This window comes from Salmo salar, chromosome 24 (genome assembly GCF_965601325.2).
Source record: "Salmo salar chromosome 24, fSalSal1, whole genome shotgun sequence".
NCBI classification, from domain to species: domain Eukaryota; kingdom Metazoa; phylum Chordata; class Actinopteri; order Salmoniformes; family Salmonidae; genus Salmo; species Salmo salar.
In genome coordinates this window covers 29,751,172-29,773,379 of record NC_138314.1, presented here as the reverse complement: position 1 = coordinate 29,773,379, position 22,208 = coordinate 29,751,172, and the positions used below count along the sequence as shown (strand labels likewise).

Genomic DNA, 22,208 nt, shown 5'->3' with positions numbered 1-22,208 from the left:
TTCACGTGGTCTGCGGTTGTAAGGCCGTTTGGACGTACTACCAAATGATCTAAAACGACGTTGGAGGCAGCTTATGGTAGAGAAATTAACATTCAATTCTCTGGCAACAGCTCTGTTGGACATTGCTGCAGTCAGCATGCCAATTGCAAGCTCACACAAAACTTGAGACATCCGTTGCATTGTGTTGTGACAAAACTGCACATTTTAGAGTGGTCTTTTATTATCCCCAGCACAAGGTGCACCTGTGTAATGATAATGCTGTTGAATCAGCTTCTTGATATGCCACACTTGTCAGGTGGATGGATTATCTTGGCAAAGGAAAAATACTCACGAACAGGGATGTAAACAAATTTGTGCACAAAATTTTAGAGAAATAAGCTTTTTGCGCATAAGGAACATTTCTGGGATATTTTATTTCAGCTCATGAAACATGGGACCAACACTTTACATGTTGCCTTTATATTTTTGTTCAGTGTATTTCTGAATCTGTCACAATGACTAACCAGTCATCATCCCTGCTCCAAGCCAACTTCACTTAAAGATTGTTAGAATCATCATCATCATCATCATCACAGACAGGCTTATCTTTAAAACGGTACAGGAGTCTATATAATGACACAGAAGAGACCAACGGGTAGGCAGAATCAACCCATGCTTTTATTTCATCTGTTGCATATAAAAACATTTTTTCTTCAGTTTTCTTTTTTTTACTGAAAGTTTATGATCTACAGTGCTATCCAATAGACTGCAATTAACAAGGAATCCATTAAAATAACTTTATATTGTCTTGTGAAACTTCCAGACAAGTTGGCATTCTAAAGACATAACCCAAAAATAATTGTCCTGAAGACCTTTTTGAAGTTACAGTTTGTGTGTTACAGTTTGTGTATTTCTTTCATACCATAAGAACACAAAATGAGAAAAGAACCCACCGATTCCATTGGTCCAGGGCTGTTTAGAATCTACAGTATGCGTGTCAAAATAAGAGTCCCCATCGAAGGACGTGTTTTTAGGATGACACCCCCCCTTACCCCCACCCCACCTCACTCCATAATTACTAGCCTTCTCCTCTTCAAGCAGAAAGATGACAGTGGTTTTGGATATTGCATGTGGTATGAGTGAACGTGCTTGCCAAGCATGGCTGAGTAGCACATCGTGAGTGTTTCAGCCTAAATAAATGCAGCAGTGACTGAACACGTGGATGTGTCTCTTCGTCGTGGTGCTTCACAACCCTATAGGATCCACCGTCCCCACAGATCCAGCTTGGCCAAGCCACCACTCATCTAGTGGATTTTAGGCCCGAGTCGACCTGGAACTCCACAGCCATGACCTCCGTTTTCAACCTTGACAACAGAATGTATAGCACGTGCTGCCTTTTTTTCCATGTTCACATAATATTTCTGATTTGGCTGTGAAGGAAAAAGGCGACATTATTTCATGAATTCCTTTCACAACTCGAGGCCATTGTCTGGGTCAGGTCAGCTCAAACCACAAGACTATCTAATGCAGCAAACGAGGAGAAGAAAAAGAAAAGAGAGACTAAAACATGGCATGTTGAATTTAAGGCACAGCCCATGGGCCAAGGAACAGCTTCCCCTAAAAAACTATTTGGCTTTCCCCTGTCCTCCTTCGCTCTGAGCAAGCTTCTCAGATAACCAATATCAATGGATGATTTTCCACTGAATAAGCATGTGTAATAAACATTCTCTCAACAAGAGGTCCGTAATACAGCCACACCATCACCATAAGGGATGATAAGAGTAAATCATTTACAACAAACAGCATCATGATGAGAATAATAATAATTATAGTATATACAACACAATAAATATATGTTTGTAAACAGAGATACAACCAGAAAAGCGGTATTATGGTAAGGTCATCGGGTGAGGATGGGGAAAAACAACTTGGCACAAGAACATAAGAATGAAATAAAACATTTGAAATTACACATTTCTTTTCAAATAAGCACTCTAACAATTCTTGAATTTTTTATACTGTATGTACATATTTAGAGAAAAAAAGCCTATTTGGGTATAGTAACTGGAAAGCCTGTACTGCGGTCTATGCTACAGCGAAAACTTTACTGTACCGCCTTAATATGGCAAGAAAGACACAACTAATACAAAAATATTTCAATAAATAATAGCATCAATTGTAATACCAACAACAATAGAAACGTGTAAAAGAAAGTCTCTTGGCTGAAGTGTATAGAGTCTTGTTCAAGCCTAATGTGCACGTGAGTTTTGGCGAGTTTTAATTTTAAAAAAGTGAAGTAGTGAGATATGAAAACATCCATTATCTATAGCCAACTTGTCTTCTTATGAGACCACTGCACAATGGAGCTGATTGTCTTGTGTTCTTGGTCAAAACAAACAAATCCAAGCTTAGTGTGATGACAATGACAGAGGGTCATGAACCGTCAAAATTATGTTTTAAATCAAATTGGATGATATTTGGATAACCAAATCAAAGTACATTGACCAGAAGTATGAAAAATTACTGTTGCTTCTACATTGAAAAATTTTGGGTCCCCTCCGCCATGTCAAACACTTGGATTCAGGAGGCGGGATTATTAAAGGGATAGGGTGACATCACCCTAACTCTAATTTTAATACACCAACGGTAACATGATATTCTCTTACCTAATTTAAATAAGTACCGCCTTGTTACCAACATTTTAGAAGGCGTGTTTGCGAAGGGGTTTGGTTTATATAGCTACTCTACTGTTGCCAAATTTAGACTATAGGGTGTCAGCAAATATAATGAAAAGTTTATACTATTCATCTATGGCAAAGATACTTATATGTCTCCCCTTTCATCTGTGTCTGGTGTTCGCTAGTGGCTAGCTAGGTCTTCAGACAGCATGGAACAAAAGGGGGGGAAGGGTCGTTCAAAACCCTGACGCAGTTGTCATGTCAACACATCTGTCAGTGCTGCTGTGAACCGCATCACAAGAGACATGCCGAATGGGAGATTAAAATACATACATCACTGATGCAATTTCAATGTTGTTTGAGTTGCTTTGTGTATCACCAAATTTGCTTGAGATGATTTTACTGCAACACTGTTCACTGCATCCAAGTTTCATGACATAGGCCTTTCAAAGAGCTGTCAATCAAGGCAAGCTCATGAATATTAGCTCCCCACCTCAGCCTGTCATTTAAAACTTCCTGGTAGTTCTTTTTGTTGTTGTTGAACATTTCTATCCCCCCAAAATATTATGAGTGATATTTTAGTCAGTCAAAAGGCTACTTTACATGGGAATCAGAATGACTGTCTGTGACTGCTAATGTGTGAAAACATCAACCATGTAGTGCATTGGAAAAAATTACTGACCTGCAGTAAGGGCTGTGGTCAATTCCATTTTAAGTAAGCACTCACAAATGCTGTTGTAATAATCTGTCACTGTACATATTTCAGACATCTCACAAAGCTATTACTTTATCTGAGGGATTTCAAAGATTCATCTCTATGTTTATTATTATTTATTATTAATGAACTATTATTCAAGAAATTGCTTCCCGAATATGAAATCGAATTGACCACCTCCCTACACCACAATTAGGAAATGGAGACATGATTGACAGGTAATAGGAAATAAGGTTACCATGTGTGCACAAAAAGTGTCGCAACCCGTCAAATTACCAAAATTCTATTATAACATTGCTATAGGTATCAAACCCCCCCATAGAATTCCACAGTACAGCAGAGCGTGGTGACATCACCTCTGTACACTTGCAGCACTCCAATGCAGCAGTCCAATGCTTCTAACAAGCATTGCATTGTCCGATGACATGCGCTCATATTTACTGCAGGCAACAATAAGTAGACCTTCAAGGATTCTTTCTGGTCAGTCAGACAAAATGATTTCATTCAATGTAAAGTCAAGTATGTGTCAACATGTGTCATGTTTTTCTTCAGTGAAAACAATCCTTGAAATGATTGTTGCACGATTATGACAACCGAACATGGGGACAGTGGTATGGGAGTAATAGTGTAAATGCTTTTTGATAAACATGCAATTCCAAATCAAGCTCTAGCACCTACCCTTTAGGCAGTCCTGTAGATCTGAGAGGATTGGATCCACTAATATCTATCCAATCCTCTCAGATCTACTGCGTAGAGGGTAGGGGCAAGGGCTTGATTTGTAATTCTGAGAATACTCCCCAATACTCACCCCAAAACAATAACTGGTAAGTTACCCTTTTACACACAGAAAAGCAGTGGCAGATGAGACATTTCTCATCAACAGTTTCAAGTGCCTTCCAAATGTTTTCAAAAGTCTTATCTACAATAGATCTCCATGTTATGTATGGTACGATACAAAAACTCTATCGAGGTTAAACCTAGCATTAGAGCTGTAAGATCTTAGCCTTTTTTAGTCAGGTTTTCAAGGAAGACTTAAACTTCAGAAAAGTGTCTTGATAAATTCCCACAATGCATTTCTCTCGATGTGCTGCAGTGCCTCTCTCCATCGTGACGTGTCCTGTTGGGATTTCATTCATCCAGACCACACAACAACGTAGCGTGTTGCTTTGCTGATAAATACAAACAACTAAGAAAAACAGACACTATAGTCACTTCTGAAGAATGGGCACTTAATAACACACAGAAACACCGCCATTGGTCAGCCAAGGCTGAAAGGAGTAGAGATATACTGTATATGAACAGCATTAAACACACTCTAAACTCTAATCATATTCCTTAATGTAACTTCAACACACTAGGACTGGGTTTTGAAGGGAAATAACACACAGACTACTCCGGTACAAACGGGAATGGAAAAGAGTTTTCCTGAGTGCAAAAAAGTTGAAGAAGTACCAGTGGGTGTGTCTGAGAAGCTGACCAAGGATGAGGAGGGAGGAGTGGCCAAGGGGTGAACAGCGTGCGCTTTGGAACCCTAAACATAAATATATTAAAAAAATAACAGACATTGTCCACAAAACCCCCAAAATACTCTAGAAATAATCATCTCTGGTTACTAAGAAGAAAAGTTTAGTTGCAGTCCATACACTGCTATGTATCGGCTGGTTTCTCCTCTCCCTTCTCTTCCCCTTCCTCCCCCTCCTCTTCCTCCTCCACTACACAAGGTTGTGACGAAGAGGACTCTCCCTCCACTTCCTCTTCCTCCTCCTCCCCAACCTGTTCGTCCAGTAGTATCTCTGTCGACTCTGAGTCCTGCGTACAGAGTGTTTTTGAGTCACTACAACTGTTCTCCTCTTCTTCATCCTCTTCCTCGGGTTGGCTGCCACTGTCCTTCTCCGTGTCCGATTCCCCGTCCTCCTCCAGTGTGAGTTCAAACTGGAACTTGTCCCCTCCAGGGGGACGGCTGCCGTCCTCAGGCTCGTCCAGGGTAGGTGAGGGGCTCTGGGGGATGGTGCTCTGGTACCACTCCCTGTTGTCCTCCAGAGTGTCCAGGATGTCCTGAGCGTCAGGGTGCACCAGGTCTGCCCATGTCTCCCATAGAGGGTGGACGATGTAGTCAATAAAGCCCACCTGGAGAGATGACAGAGAGGGTTAGGGTTAGTGAAAAACAATAGAAAGGATTTGTGTATGTGTGTTTGGTGTGTGCGTGTTAGGGGGGGGGGGGGGGTTGTATGAGTGGGTACCTGGCTCTTCTGGACAGAGGCGTTGTGTTTGTCACACATAGGGCTGATCTCCATGCCTCTCTCCCTCTCCCTGTCCCCCTGGGTGAAGAACTCTTCCATGATGCGGTCGGTCCACTGGCGGTACAGCTGCAGGGGTTTGGTGGGGTTACTCAGGTCTGCACAGTGCACCATGTTCTGCAAAACTTGGATCCTGTCAGAGTAGTTGTCCAGGAGTAGAACTCCAGAGCTGGTCACCTTCTTGGTCTCCACCATGGTCTTCAGGTCAGCCAGGAGGTTCATGTGCTTGGACATGTCAGTCGCTAGGACCTGGGAACCACCAGAGACACAACACAGACTGTCACAATACTGCCAGGGACAAACCAATAGAACACATCTTCTATATTAATGGAGAGTTTGGTAACATCTGATAACATAGAAGAATTAAACAGTAGCACTCAAGTATAACCATGGACATTTTTTAAGCTGATGTGAACACTATTTCAGAGATGTTCCTATTGGTTACTGATTACTATCCAGTCACTAACGATGTCGATGACCATCTTGCGCAGTGATTGTCGTTGTTTTTTGGTCAGGTTCTGGAAGATGTCACAGTTCTCTTCCTGAAGCAGCTTGAAGCCCACAGCCAGGTGGTGGTTCTCCAGGACTGACGAGTCATTGTACATGAGGGCCAGCTCCGAGTCTGGGGGACAAACACACATACACTGACTCAGATGTTTGACATGTTCAATGAAGAGGTGTTGTTGAGGTCCTTATAACTTTAACATAAATATTCACTTAAACAGATCTGGTGTTCTGGCTGACAGAGGCTCATTCTAGTGTTTCCTGACTGACGACTCCTACTGCCTTCGCTGCAGGGCATCCCCCTCTGGACTTCAGGGAGACACCACATGGCACAACGGAGGAGGAGGTGTGTGTGTGTGTGTGTGTGTGTGTGTGTGTGTGTGTGTGTGTGTGTGTGTGTGTGTTTGTGTGTGTGTGTGTGTGTGTGTGTGTGTGTGTGTGTGTGTGTGTGTGTGTGTGTGTGTTTGTGTGTGTGTGTGTGTGTGTGTGTGTGTGTGTGTGTGTGTGTGTGTGTGTGTGTGTGTGTGTGTGTGTGTGTGTGTGTGTGTGTGTGTGGGTTGAATATCTCAGTGGGGTTGTTTAGTAACCTGTGTGCTTGATGTTGAGTGTTAATCCCCAATGCTGGGGAGAGACAGAGGGCATCCATCATGCCTCGTGTAAGTCAGTGACGTAACTGATCAATCAGGTCTGTATTTAGACTCACTGGTGTTGATGAGGAACTGGTTGGAGACTCCAGGGTGATCCACGTCATGAATAGCACTGGCAAATATGGCAGCTAGGATCTCCAGGTCTGTGAACACAGCCTGGGAACAGCAGAGAGGACAGTACAGGGTTACACCAGCCATTCAACCAAATAACAGCAATCAGAAATCTGTCAGTTACAATCCTGACAAATTAAAGCTGAAGTATATTTTTGTGGGTCTAGGTTTTATACAAATACAAATGCAGTGTTATTGATGGATTGACTGATTGATTGAGGGGTCCAACCTCTAGAGCGGGGGTGGATAGCAGCACGTGAGTGGACTGGGTGACATCAGCAGCATGGATGTTGTTGTGGTAGGCCACGTCACCATGATAATGGTCTTCTAAGGTCATCAGGTAGGTTATAAAGGTGTCGAGTGGAATTTTAAACGTTTTTAACAAGTCTCTCTCCTATAAGAAAAACAAAACAAAAACATAATGTTGTATTGTAGTAGACTGTGGATACAAGTCATGTTAGTACAATCAACAAAAATAAAGCAGATCAAATTGAACTTATCTATACCTGGAATATAGTGTGCATCATGACGGTCAGGGGCCTGTTCCCAGAGAACTGAGTGACTTTGAAAACGTTAAGGCCCCATTTATTTACATCCTCCAGCTCCTGCAAAGGGAAAACAACCATTCTTACACTGATATAGTCGTTTTAGAGCCTAGCCTCACTCTCTTGGTCTTCTCCTCTTTCTCTATCCCTCCTCTCTAGATCTTTCCCTACAACTCTCTCCCCTATATCACCCTCTATCCCTCTTTCTCCCTCACCCTCTCTCTTCATGTCTCCTCGTCCTCCCTTTCCTAACCCTCTCTCCCACTGCTGCCCACCTTAGCCAGTTCGTCCTCTGTCTCGCTCTTGACTCCGAAGCGGGGTATGTTAGAGTTGGTGAGGCTGGAGCTGTGCTGCAGTTTCTTCACCCCACTGATCTCAGACATGGGCCTATTCTTCTTGTCTTCCTTCTCCTTCTGCGTCTGGGGAGTTGGCATCTCCACCTCGTGCTGCTTGTCTGTGTCAAACACATAGAATAAGAGACAGTGAGACGTCCAATAGGGTGCCATTTGGGACACAGCTCTGGCCTCTCTACAGTGTCCAGAATGAGCAGGGAGGAGCCCAGTGGTCACTGTGGTCACTCACCCAGGAAGGTGCTGGAGATGAACTCTGACACCTGGTTCCCTGAGCGACTCATCTCAGACAGGTGGCTGAGCTCCCTGTTCAACATTCTCTTGAACTGGAACACAACACACACACACACACACACACACACACACACACACACACACACACACACACACACACACACACACACACACACACACACACCACACACACACACACACACACACACACACACACACACACACACACACACACAGACAGACAGACAGACAGACAGACACACAGACACACACAGACATACGGACACAGAGAGAAGGGGTTACAGTGTGTAGTATACCAGGAAAAAAAATATGGAGTTACATTCTGCACTGGATGTGTCAATCATGATTTTGTATGATTTAAGTTAAGTTGGTGGAATCCTGGAGCACAAATTGGAGGATTCTGTATGGCCATATCTGCCATTGAGGGTCAAAGTCATATCTTATATATTTGTTTTATTTTATTTTACACCCCGATCTTGTCTCATCGCTGCAACTCCCCAACAGGCTCAGGAGAGCCGAAGGTGGAGTCATAAGTCCTTTGAAAAATGACCCGCCACCTTAACCCAGAAGCACCAATGTGTCGGAGGAATTGACCGGATGAGCCAAGTAAAGCCCCACCGGCCAAACCCTTTCCTAACCCAGAAGACACTGGGCCAATTGTGTGCCGTCCTATGGGACTCCCGGCCACGGCCCGGTTGTGGCACAGTCTGGGAATGAACCCGGGTCTGTAGTAACGCCTCTAGCCCTGCGATGCAGTGCCACTCGGGAGGCCCCGGCTAAAGTAATTTCTAACGGTAGGAGAGTCTTTTAGAAGGGAAACAGCAGACACTGTGAGACACCACACTTTAATCAGTACTATTACAGCATGCTCCACACACACACACACACACACACACACACACACACACACACACACACACACACACACACACACACACACACACACACACACACACACACACACACACACACACACACACACAGTTGAGAGGTTGGAGGGAGTACAGATCAGGTGAGATACCCGCTGCACCCCTCTGCTAGCAACAGTTCTGATGTAATCAGTAACCCAATTCTCCGTCACCCACTTTCATTCTCCCTATCCTTTGCTCCCACTCTCCCTCAGTCTCACCCTCTGGAATGGCAGACCCAAATTTAGCTTTGGCCTTCGATTTGGAGGACATTCAGAGGAATGGGTAGCTGAACTCTTAAACAACAGTGATTGCGAAACCAGGCTGAAGGCTTCAGCGAGCGCTGCAAAGCAGTTCCGTAAAATGATACATTTTATCGCACTTTCCCGCAGCGCTCTCTCACCACAGCTACATCAGCGGTCCCAACCCACAAATGTATTTCTTTAAACACACAAAAGGCTATATGAAGGCTGTATCTAGTTATATGTATCTAGTTTCACACAGATTTGGCTATAATTTGTCAATTAGATTTAGCTACAATATCCCAAAGACATCGCAAGTAGATAAAGCCCAAGAATCTATAGTGATATTTCTAAGAGCGTCTACTATTACAATATGATACTACAATATTATTTTGGGACAATATTTTATCGATTTTTGTCTCCATGTATCGATTAATAAAATCTATTTTTTTGGCTACTGTAGGTAGCGTTAGCTAGCGCTAGTTGGCTGTACCTGCACCAAAACTCCAGTATTTTTCATCCTATAGCTGGTTCTCCATATTATTTTGAAATAGTGAGCCAACATGTTTTTAGCACCATTTTTTCCCTGACTGATCAGAACTTGTTTTCTCATGCTCTCTATTGTCTCTCTGCAGCAGGTATTGTCAGCAATTTGTTTCGAACGTCAAAATCATAGTAAAATCGCAGTATTGAATAGTAACACAAAATCGTGAGAATCATGAGAATATCGTATCGTGAGGTCCCTGGCAATTTTCCAGCCCTAGCGTCTACTGTCCTCAACTGTAGTGCTGACAACATTTACATTTCATTCTAAACCTGGCAATTGTTGACCCCACGTTAGCCTGGCCAAACTAAGGGATTTGAACTCAACACCTTCAAGTGACCTTATCCAATGATCAAACAGTGTATATGAGTGTGGAACAAAGTGCTGAACATCTCTGTATCGCTGGACATGTTGGTGAAGCTTGAATCTTCCCTTCCTTACAATAGAGTCGCTGCAATTATTTTGGTACCCAAAGCAAAATAATCTTTGTTCTAGAAAGTGACTGCCGTTGATACAGCCCTTTGATATTCACCAATGCACTCGATGCCACCCTTTCCCACACAGCATATCCCTTTTCCTGCATTTCATACCAAAACTGGTCCCTGTATGCTATAAGCTATCATGTGAACATACTCTTCCATAGAGGCATCTGTAGCCGGGAGTGAGAGCAACACCCTTATCACACCAACTGGGGAGAGCTGCAGACGACACACCCAACCATACTACCATTTATTTATAATGCCAGAAGTACAGATGGATTATGTCACACAACACCTTTGTCTCTCTATTTACAGTTCAAATAAACAAAGTTCAAGTGGATGTCAGGGACAAGCCTACTTTTCCTTTGTCTGGTAATGACATCATTCTCACCTCATCAGAGGAATGATGGCTGCTTTTTCAGAAAACAATATATTAATAGTATTAGAATAATAAAATCCACCTCACATCTTACCTTTATATATCCCCAGGACACAGAGAGCAGGTAGTTGGCCTCAGGCATTTTGAAAAAACAAAATATGTGGTCCAAATATAAAGAGAACAGGCAGACTAGAGCCAGCTACAGCACAGAAAAACAGGCTAGAGAGACCACCAGCAAAAGCAGCTCAATACAGCGAGAGCACAGAGTCCATGAATAAGAGGAGTTTTGAGGTGTACAGCAGGTCCATCCACTGAACACAGTCTGTCATATCTGTTCCGTTCCTCCCCATTGGGAAAGCTATAGTCCAGGATCCTGACTGGAGCACTGCACTCTGGGGAAGCTGGGGACAGAGTGTGGGTGCCCGGGGCTCTGATGAGAGCATCCTCACACACACACACACACACACACACACACACACACACACACACACACACACACACACACACACACACACACACACACACACACACACACACACACACACACACACACACACACACACACACACACACACACACACACACACACACACACACACACACACACACACCCCCCGCTGGGGTGTGTGAATAATAGATGGAGTGAGAGGAGGATGCTTGGATGCTGCCGGTGCTTGTGGAGAGAGAAGGTCTGTCAATGGTTTGTAAATAAGGCTGCTTCTGCCTGTCTATCACACACACTGAAGCACACGGCTGCTGCCCTCATCCACACACACAGCCTATCAGGGAGAGGATAGGGAAAACAGTGAGCTCATCACCACAGCTAATTGGCTGGACAGGAGCAGAGTGAGCTCATCCCTCTATGTGATTGGCTGAGGTCGAGGTTGGAAGTTAGTCCTCTGAGGAGTTTTTCCCCCATATTTAAAAAAAAACATTTGTGCAGTACAGCGGGATGGGGACATACTGTTTGCTTGTGCTGTGTGTTGTCATCTAGCTGAAGTAATCTGTGAGACACTTGCTGGAAGCGGAGATTGTCTCATCTTGGTCATGCAATATTCACACTGAAAATAATTCAGGCAAATATCCTGGGAGAAAACCACACGTTTAAATCCCATTAAACTTTCACAAGTCATGAGCATCACTGGACTGTCTGGGACAGTTAGTACAGCATTGAGAATACTGTATGTCACTTCACTAAGGGTCATACATGAAGCTGGATTCCATTTGTTTGACTATGAGACCATGGCTTTGTCCTTTGGTCAAAAGAAGTGCACTATATAGGGAATATGGTCCCATTTGGGACACAGCCCATGGTCCAGAGTTGTATGGCGAGCAATAACCTAGCTGTGCTTTCTCTGAACTGGGGATGGGTACAGCACCACTGTATGTGTACTTCTGAAGCAGTTTGGATGGAGTATGGATGGACGGTAGTCAGAACACATTCAAATCCTTAACAGAGGAAAAGAGAGCAGGCTAGAGTTTTGCTTAAATTAACATGCCACCTCAAAGTATTTAGAATGGCAAACTAGACTGGTGGGCATACTTAGACTTATACACTATTAGTTTCCTACCAAAATCCCCTCAGTAGATGGTAGACAGACAGAGCCACAATAGTGTGAGGGTACTGTCGTGTCTCAGATTACTTTACACCTTGCGTCCCCAAAGGTGCCCAGAATGGATTGTGGGTAGTTTACAGCTGCTGGAACAGATGAGACTGCTGGTCACCCGTTGAGAGAGATATAGCGCCTCTGCCTGGGTCCGAGAGACTAGGAACAGGCCGTCACAGGCCCACAAAACACCCACGCACGTACAAATGCGCGCACACACACACACACACACACACACACACACACACACACACACACACACACACACACACACACACACACACACACACACACACACACACACGGTCAGCTAGCTAGCCGGTATGCTATTGATAGCTCAGCGAAGAGGTGTGAACACACACCTTTGGGTAGAAATCACACCATGTTTAGCTGAGACTTGTATGTAATTTGAAGTGGGACCCAAAATAGGAATTCCCTATGGAATATAGACCCAATCAAATGGATCTCATATCTAGAGCTATTGTTTGTTTTCTCACTTTATTTTGGTGGAAGATTTTTGTGTGTATGTAAAAGCTAACAACATGTACAACAAACTCACACACAGTTTACACATGATTCCACATAATGACATATGTCCATTATTAATACAACATGCCCTTTGCTATTAATAACCAATATGTCTTTCTACAATTTCAGGGTAGATCAGGGACAATAATGACATGTGAGTGTGACATAATCAAATAGGTGGGTGAAAAATACAGCGATTTCAGACGTTTGAAAATGAATGCCTAAACTGTTAAGCTTTGAGTTGTATCTGTTTTAACCTTGTAACAACTCAGAATGAATGCCTAAACTGTTAAGCTTTGAGTTGTATCTGTTTTAACCTTGTAACAACTTGTTCAACTACATGTAGTTCACTACTCCCCAACACTGCCAGTGAATGAAACATAGAATTAGGAATTAGAATACTAGAATGGCCTTTAACATTATTTTAATGGGACAAATGTCAGCCATTTTGGTCAGGGAGTTGGTCAACCATGGTTTGCCAGTGCTGTGATAAAATATTGTGTAAAATAATGAATTTGAAGAAATGATCAGCAATGTACACTACCATTCAAAAGTTTGGGGTCACTTAGAAATGTCCTTGTTTTTGAAAGAAAAACACATTCTTTGTCCATTAAAATAACATCAAATTGATCAGAAATACAGTGTAGACATTGTTAATGTTGTAAATTACTATTGTAGCTGGAAACGGCAGATTTTTTATGGAATATCTACATAGGCGTACATAAGCCCATTATCAGCAACCATCACTCCTGTGTTCCAATGGCACGTTGTGTTAGCTAATCAAAGTTTATCATTTTAAAAGGCTAATTGATCTGTCTCAACGTCACCAGTCTCAACGTCACCAGTCTCAACGACACCAGCCTCAACGTCACCAGTCTCAACGTCAACAGTGAAGAGGCGACTCCGGGATGCTGGCCTTCTAGGCAGAGTTCCTCTATCCAGTGTTATTTTGCCCATCTTAATATTTTATTTTTATTGGCCAGTCTGAGATATGGCTTTTTCTTTGCAACTCTGCCTAGAAGGCCAGCATCCCAGACTCGCCTCTTCACTGTTGAAGTTGAGACTGGTACTATTTAATGAAGCTGCCAGTTGAGGACTTGTGAGGCGTCTGTTTCTCAAACTAGACACTCTAATGTACTTGTCTTCTTGGTCAGTTGTGCACCGGGGCCTCCCACTCCTCTTTCTATTCTGGTTAGAGACAGTTTGTGCTGTTCTGTGAAGGGAGTAGTACACAGCTTTGTACGAGATCGTTTCTTGGCAATTTCTCGCATGGAATAGCCTTCATTCCTCAGAACAAGAATAGACTGTTGAGTTTCAGAAGAAAAGTCTTTGTTTCTGGCCATTGTGAGCCTGTAATTGAACCCACAAATGCTGATGCTCCAGATACTCAACTAGTCTAAAGAAGGCCAGTTTTATTGCATCTTTAATAAGAACAACAGTTTTCAGCTGTGCTAACATAATTGCAAAAGGGTTTTCTAATGATCAATCAGCCTTTTAAAATTATAAACTTGGATTGGCTAACACAACGTGCCATTGGAACACAGGAGTGATGGTTGCTGATAATGGGCCTCTGTACGCCTATGTAGATATTCCATAAAAAATCATAAAAAATCAAAATCAATCATAACATTTCCAGCAACAAAAGTCATTTACAACATTAACAATGTCTACACTGTATTTTTGATCAATTTAATGTTATTTTAAATGGACAAAAAATGTGCTTTTCTTTCAAAAACAAGGACATTTCTAAGTGACCCCAAACTTTTGAACGGTGCTTTATGTTCGTTAGCTAGCTAGCCAGTTTTAAAGGAATATTTCTATACATTTTTCTAATTATCTGCCAATATGCTAACATTCCATTCAAACAATGCAGTCAATCCACAGCCATACACTGGCTCAGATCAGTAGATGATAGGACTTAGACAAGTTATAAATGCAACAAGTGCTGATATTGTATCATATAATAGCACTCACAGCTTTCCAAGGATACAGCAATTTTAACATTTATGGTCAGTTTACATATATTTTAGAGGCTATTTATACAGAAAATGTGTATAAAACCTGTATAAACTGTATTTCTAATTATATGACAAGATTTTAGGTTGACAATAATTCTGTTAAACAATTTCTTATATGTACATGCCTTACTTTTATTTTCCTGCATAAGTAAAATCTGGATTATGCTTCTACTGCCATTCATTCCAATTAGAATAGTTTGGATTTCCCCCTGACCAATATGTCTACCATTTTGATCCCATTTTAGAACTTTGAGCGTTTATGACATAGCCCCTCTAGTAATTTCATTAATAGGTTGCACATCCATCACGTGGTGAACCTTCTCAAGCCGCCCTCTACCGGCTGTGCAATAGTGGTGCCATAAAATTGTGAAAAGCCCATTCATTCTGGACGGAGGCTAACAACTGTTGTTCTAAATTATACTATGGTGCCCGGAAATACGCTGACATTGCTAAACTGGTCAAATATTTAGTAGGACACAACTTTGCCTGCATTATCATGTCGTCAAATTTACTTTAGACAGCTGGCAATGTTGTCTTTAGCTAGGAAAGTTAGTCAAAAATAGCTAGAAATGCTAACGTTAGCTATCTAAAATCCGGTGTCCTCCGCTCAATCTTAGCTAACTAGCGAAGTTTATACTGTGTCTAATGTCAATCTGCCGAAATCAAAATGATACAAGGTTCTCCTACTAATTATTTTTCTCCTATTGAACGGCACTGTATTTCCAAGCCGTTGTAATACACTTCTGATTAAATCGTCATCGGTGCTCATTGACGAGTAGAATGCTCGGTTGGGCATCAGTCCAAAACAAACATTCTCTATGGAATGACATCACTCCTGTGTAATAATAACTGTGATGTCACCATTACATACAGTACATGCAATTACACCAGCTAGCTCTTATGAACCCCCAGCCTATACTCTAAGTTCTACTTAAGTCCTTTATAATGCACACGATGCAACCTGCTAACCCTCTATAGCCACACTGAGTGTACAAAACATTAGGAACATCTTCCTAATACTGAGCAGCATCCTTTTTGTCCTCAGAACAGCTTCAATTCGTCAGGACCTGGACTCTACAAGGTGTCAAAAGCATTTCACAGGGATGCTTGTTGACTCCAATGCTTCCCACAGTGTCAAGTTGGCTGGATGTCCATTGGGTGGTGGACCATTCTTGATACACACCACAGGAAACTGTTGAGCGTGAAAAACTCAGCAGCGTTGATGTTCTTGACACATTTAAACCAGTGCACCTGGCACCTACTACCATACCCTGTTCAAAGGCACTTCAATCTTTTGTCTTGACCATTCACCCTCTGAATGGCACACACACAATCCATGTCTCAACTGTCGCAAGGCTTAAAAATCCTTCTTTAACCTGTCTCCTCCCCTTCATATGCACTGATTGCAGTGGATTTAACAGGTGACATCAATAAGGGATCATAGCTTTCACCTGAATTCACCTGGTAAGTCTATGCCATGGAAAGATTGTTCTTAATGTTTTGTACACTCAGTGTATCACCGGAGGGTGGGGGCACCTTAATTGGGGAAGATGGGCTCATAGTAATGACTGGAACAGAATTCATGGAATGGTATCGAAACACATCAAACACCTGGTTTCCATGTGTTTGATACCATTATATTCACTCCATTCCAGCCATTATTATCAGCCTTCCTGTGCAGTGTATAGCACAATATACGAATAGAACAAAATAACACAAATATATATGAATGATACTGCTATTCTGGTATCCAATGCTACTGTTCTGTATTTACGGAATGAAATACTTCAATTTGATGTTATAGTCATGAAATGCCATGTTGTAGGTTGATGGTTGTGTGTGTGTATTGGAGCACCATTACTGTGTGCTGGAGTGAGACGGCAAGCCAACCAGGCCTGTGTGTGTTGCTATGGAAACCAGGGATAGCTGTGTGTGCGACTATGCTATAGAGTGACAATGCTACAGAGTAGAGCCTGTCTGTCTGTCTGTCTGTCTGTCTGTCTGTCTGTCTGTCTGTCTGTCTGTCTGTCTGTCTGTCTGTCTGTCTGTCTGTCTGTCTGTCTGTCAGTCAGTCATCTGGTAGTGTTACAGCTACATGATCTGTGTCTGACTGTGTCCCATCCATTTGTCTGTCTGCCTGTATCTCATGCCAGGCCCATCCCCCTATTGTGACATCACGGGGTGTGACATCAGCAGACAGGCAGGCAGTCTCTCAGCAGAGCCCAGAGCTGATCAGCATGCAGCACATCAAGGCCTTGCTGGAGAGAGCTGAGCTGAGCATGCTCCCTGCACACCTCCCTCCCTGCATGACAATGCTAGATAGAGCTACAGATACTGATACAAAAGAGATGTATGAATTAATATGAATATTAGTACAAATACAACTGTTGTAGAAGAGGCACGAAGAGGCCAGAGAGAGAAAATAGTTTTTGTTGTTGTTGTTCCAGCCATGTGGGAAGCCAACAATCTCAACTGCAAATGACAATTGGTCATCCATGTACTCACCTGTTTTAAACAAAAACTAAATAAAATAAAACTTAATATGACACATAAGTGAAAGGTTTTTGTCGTTACCTTGTTGGAGGCCATCTCCCCAACTGAGTGTCTGGTCTGCAGGGTCTCCAGCTGGTCCAGGCACCAGTCCAGCTCCTCCAACGTCTCGGTGGCCAGTTTCTGGTAGGCCTCCTCTGGGGGGACGAGACAGGGGGGCAGGGGGTCAGTACAGGGGCGCTTCAGGGGCCTAGCGCAGACTGCTGGCCCGGGGTCTGCCTCCCCACACACAGCGATGCTGAGATGCCCCGAGTGGACGCATGGGTGACTCTTCATACTGGTGCAGAGGGGCCAGTAGGAGAATGAGAGGGGCCAAGTCACAAGTCTGATTTCCACCCCAAGACAGACACCCTGATAGGGAGAGACCAGAGGGGCCTAGAGTCCTGAATCCTATCCCAGAGACCAACACCCTGAACCAGGTTGTTCAAAGCCAGAGCCCCCCCCCCCTGCCCAAAAGTCCTACTGTCCAAACCTTTGGAGGAATGACAGGGGCATATAGTCCTGGAACCATGAGAGACAGGCAACGAACATGGTCAACCAGAGCAACGTGTAGCACATGGGGATGTGTAAAACATACTCCTCAGCCTGAAGTGTCCCCACTTGCACCAGCGAATAGCTAGCTTTTCATGTGGCGCTGACTGGTAAGACGCTTCAGGAGGGCGGTCACGTGCGCTAGCAATGCACAGGTCCTGAGTTCACACCAGATATGGCCTGAATCAGGAGGAAGGTGGTACTCGCTAAGCAAGCAGCGTGACGTCCTTTACATGAGCATCCAGCATTACAGAGCAGGAAGGCTGTTGAGTGTGCCTCAGTTAAAATCACAGCAGAGTCAGGGAATATGGAGGGTGGCCTTTAGGTTCAGATCTGATACATAAAACAATAAAACAGAGACATACACACGCATACATACACACAAATGCAAAACAACACAGACTCCCAGTCTCTCAATGATGTGTGTGTCTGAGGTTCAGTATACAGTCCATAGAAGATATATAATTCCAGTCATGGAGCAGGATGAAGAGCAGTTTAATTAGCAGGCCCATGTCTGCCCAGAGGAGGGATGGAGGGATGAGGGAGGGATGGAGGAGGAGGGGCAGTAGGTCCAGACGCTGTCCAAACCACAATCTCACACCCAGCAGGTTTTCATCTCCAGGCAGGAACAATGGGGAGCACACTGTAGCATGTTGGTTGGCTGCCTGGCCGGGTTGCTGGGGGGTGCGCGCTTACCGCACACACCACACACACACACACGCGCCAGATGGAGAGCTAACCATAACACATCACTCTGCCTTCTCAGCCTCCCTGGAGCATGAAAGCTACACGTCAACGCTATCCAGAGACAAAAGTGCTTATAATCCAATGAGTGTGTGTTGTGTCTGGGCTCCGTCCTATCGATGCTGTGTGTGTAGCCTCCCTGGTATCCAGACGGCAGATCGATGCTCTTCCTCAGAGCTTGTACCTAAAGCCTGAGAGGACTGCACTGTGGATAGGGGAGGGCCGCACTGAAAGCCTGGCCTGGAGCATGGGGCAGTGGACCTGGAGCTCAATGTTTGTATCCATTCTACAGAGAGGGAGAGGGGGTGAGGGAGGGGTGATGTACAGATAAGGAGAGAGACAGAGAAAGAGGGATGAAGAAAAAGAGATGTACCATGCAGTATGTGCCTGAGACAGATGTCTGACAGAGAACTAGTAGAAGCTTTTTCAAAAGGAACAGTCTAAATAATACGGGTGAAGACAGTTTCAAACAATGTCATGGTTGAGGTGTCAGAAGTCTATTCTAACCCCTTTCAAACCTGAAATAACAGTGTATCAAATATTTTTTATTCCTATTGTAGTCCATATTCCCTATTCCCACTGCAAATTTATGCAAGTCATACATGAATAAAATGTGTCACCTCAAAAGCCAATTAATATTGTCTAAATTAGGATTGGGGAGGACTTAAGGCAATTGGATATGGTTAGGGTTGAACTGGGCTGTGCTGAGGCATGATGGCTGCCATGCGTAGAGCAGGCGCAGGGTAGCCTGGGCCTAGGAGACACACTGGTGGGCAGATGTGCTGTGCCGGCGCACTTCTCACTGGCTGGATGCCCACTCTAGCACGGCACTTGCGGGGAGCTGGTATCAACCGTACCGGACTCTGCGTGCGGATGGGCAAGACGGGCGGAGGTAATGGCAGGGGACAAGACCCTGCCATGGAAACAGGTGGAGACAGCGAGGGAGGAACGGCGACAGTATGAAGAGAGTGCCCAACGACGGAAGCACGAGAGGCAACCCCAATTCATTTTTTGGGGGGGCACACGGGGAGTGTGGCTAGGTCAGGCAATAGACAGTTCCCCGTCCAGAGCTTCCCGGCGACAGTTCCCCGTCCAGAGCTTCCGGCGACAGTTCCCCGTCCAGAGCTTCCGGTGACAGTTCCCCGTCCAGAGCTTCCCGGCAACAGTTCCCCGTCCAGAGCTTCCGGTGACAGTTCCCCGTCCAGAGCTTCCGGCGACAGTTCCCCGTCTAGAGCTTGCGGCGACAGTTCCCCGTCCAGTGCTTCTGGCGACGTCCTACAGTCCGGAGCCTGCAAAGATGGCCCACAGTCCGGAACCGACAGAGACGGCCCACAGTCCGGAGCCTGCAGAGACGGCCTGCAGAGACGGCCCACAGTCTGGAGCCTGCAGAGACGGCCCACAGTCCGGAGGCTGCAGACACGGCCCACAGTCCGGAGCCTGCAGAGACGGCCCACAGTCCGGAGCCTGCAGAGACGGCCCACAGTCCGGAGCCTGCAGAGACGGCCCTTCAGTCCGGAGCTCCCAGAGTCGCCCTCCAGTCCGAGGTCTCCAGCGATGCGCATCAGCCCGAGGTCTCCAGTGACGCGCATCAGCCCGAGGTCTCCAGCGACGCGCATCAGCCCGAGGTCTCCAGCGACGCGCATCAGCCCGAGGTCTCCAGCGACGCGCCTTAGCCCTGAGCCTTCAGCGGGGATGGACAGGTTAGGTTGGGGACTAAGGCCAGAGCCTGAGCCACCTCCATAGTAGGAGGATTTGGGAAGGGGGGGTGTAGCACAAGAACCGTCGGTGAGGGTGGCCACCCTCCCTTCCCTCCCTTTAGTTTGGGATTATTTTTGTTTTGTTTTGGGGTTTAGTTTTGTATTTTTGTGTTTTTTTTTTTTGAGGTGCATCTTTGGGGGGGGGGGGTACTGTCACGTCCTGACCAGTAAAGAGGTTATTTGTTATTGTAGTTTGGTCAGGACGTGGCAGGGGGTGTTTGTTTAATGTGTTTCGGGGTTTGTTGGACAATGTTCTATGTTAGTCTATTTCTATGTCTGTGTCTAGTTTATCTATTTCTATGCTTAGTTTATTGGTTTGACCTTCAATTGGAGGCAGCTGTTTCTCGTTGCCTCTAATTGAAGGTCCTATTTAGTAGGGGTGTTTTTTCATGGGTTTTTGTGGGTAGTTGTTCCTTGTGTAGTTGTGTTCCTTACAGGACTGTTTCTCGTCGTTGTTTTTTTGTATTAAGTGTTTTGTTTCGTTTTCTTCTCATTAAATAAAGAAGATGAGCAGACATATTCCCGCTGCGCCTTGGTCCCATCTTTACGACGAGCGTGACAACGTGACCACTATGTCAATATGTATTTGCTGTCAATGTTTTGACGTCAAACTGGTGGCAGTTGTGAAAAAAGTCAATAGTTGGACGAGTTGCAGAGGAAATTGAAAACAATGCCATTGTTGATTACATGCTTTTTTCATTAATTTGGCTATTTTCTCTTGAATCATATGGTCTATCCATTAGAAACTCATAGACAAAATGGACACAGATATAAAGAATGAATACTACATATGAATGAATACATTTTAAAAAAGTTATTCAAGTATAAATTACCAACGTTACGATAGATTGCCATATATTTTCTGTTAATTACCAAAATTACTGAATATTCCAGTAACTTTGGTAAATTACCAGTAGCTTTGCAACCCTAGATATGTTGCATTACACCATGTGTGTAACTAAAGTATACAGAGAGAGCAATCAACTGTGGATTAAAAACACACATACTGTAGGCACTGGAGTGTGTCTGATTATGTACTAATGTACAGTAATACAGCTGGCGCAAAGTAAAGAACATTCAAATCAAATCACATTTTATTTGTCACATGCTTCGTAGGCAACAGGTGTGAAATGCTTACTTACGGGTCCAACAAAGGGTCCAACAATGCAGAGTTAAAGATAAGATAAAGATAAGGTAAAATAACATTTAAAAAAAGGAAATAATGACATGAGGAATAAATACACAGTGAATAACAAATACAAATAACAAGTAAGAATAACATGGCTATATACAGGGAGTAGTAATCAACATGGCTATATACAGGGAGTAAAAAATAACATGACTATATACAGGGAGTAGAAAATAACATGGCTATATACAGGGAGTAGTAATCAACATGGCTATATACAGGGAGTAGAAAATAACATGGCTATATACAGGGAGTAGTAATCAACATGACTATATACAGGGAGTAGTAATCAACATGGCTATATACAGGGAGTAGTAATCAACATGACTATATACAGGGAGTAGTAATCAACATGACTATATACAGGGAGTATAAAATAACATGACTATATACAGGGAGTAGTAATCAACATGACTATATACAGGGAGTAGTAATCAACATGGCTATATACAGGGAGTAGTAATCAACATGGCTATATACAGGGAGTAGTAATCAACATGGCTATATACAGGGAGTAGTAATCAACATGGCTATATACAGGGAGTATAAAATAACATGACTATATACAGGGAGTAGTAATCAACATGGCTATATACAGGGAGTAGTAATCAACATGGCTATATACAGGGAGTAGTAATCAACATGACTATA

General features: G+C 43.8%; 1 protein-coding gene across 2 annotated transcripts in view; it reads right to left on the bottom strand.

Moving 5' to 3' along the window:
- Positions 1 to 635: 635 nt before the first annotated feature.
- The window catches only part of LOC106585720 (3',5'-cyclic-AMP phosphodiesterase 4D), a 60,541-nt gene continuing 38,968 nt past the window's right edge, over positions 636 to 22,208 (bottom strand). For both annotated transcript variants that reach the window (XM_014172261.3, XM_014172263.3), the window contains exons 6-14: positions 17,361 to 17,473; positions 8,059 to 8,152; positions 7,752 to 7,930; positions 7,438 to 7,536; positions 7,161 to 7,325; positions 6,877 to 6,976; positions 6,137 to 6,291; positions 5,613 to 5,918; positions 636 to 5,499 (exon numbers count right to left, since the gene is read on the bottom strand). In XM_014172261.3, the coding sequence (XP_014027736.1) occupies positions 5,020 to 5,499; positions 5,613 to 5,918; positions 6,137 to 6,291; positions 6,877 to 6,976; positions 7,161 to 7,325; positions 7,438 to 7,536; positions 7,752 to 7,930; positions 8,059 to 8,152; positions 17,361 to 17,473 (1,691 nt within the window). In that variant the 3' untranslated portion in view covers positions 636 to 5,019. The remainder of the gene's footprint in view (positions 5,500 to 5,612; positions 5,919 to 6,136; positions 6,292 to 6,876; positions 6,977 to 7,160; positions 7,326 to 7,437; positions 7,537 to 7,751; positions 7,931 to 8,058; positions 8,153 to 17,360; positions 17,474 to 22,208) is intronic.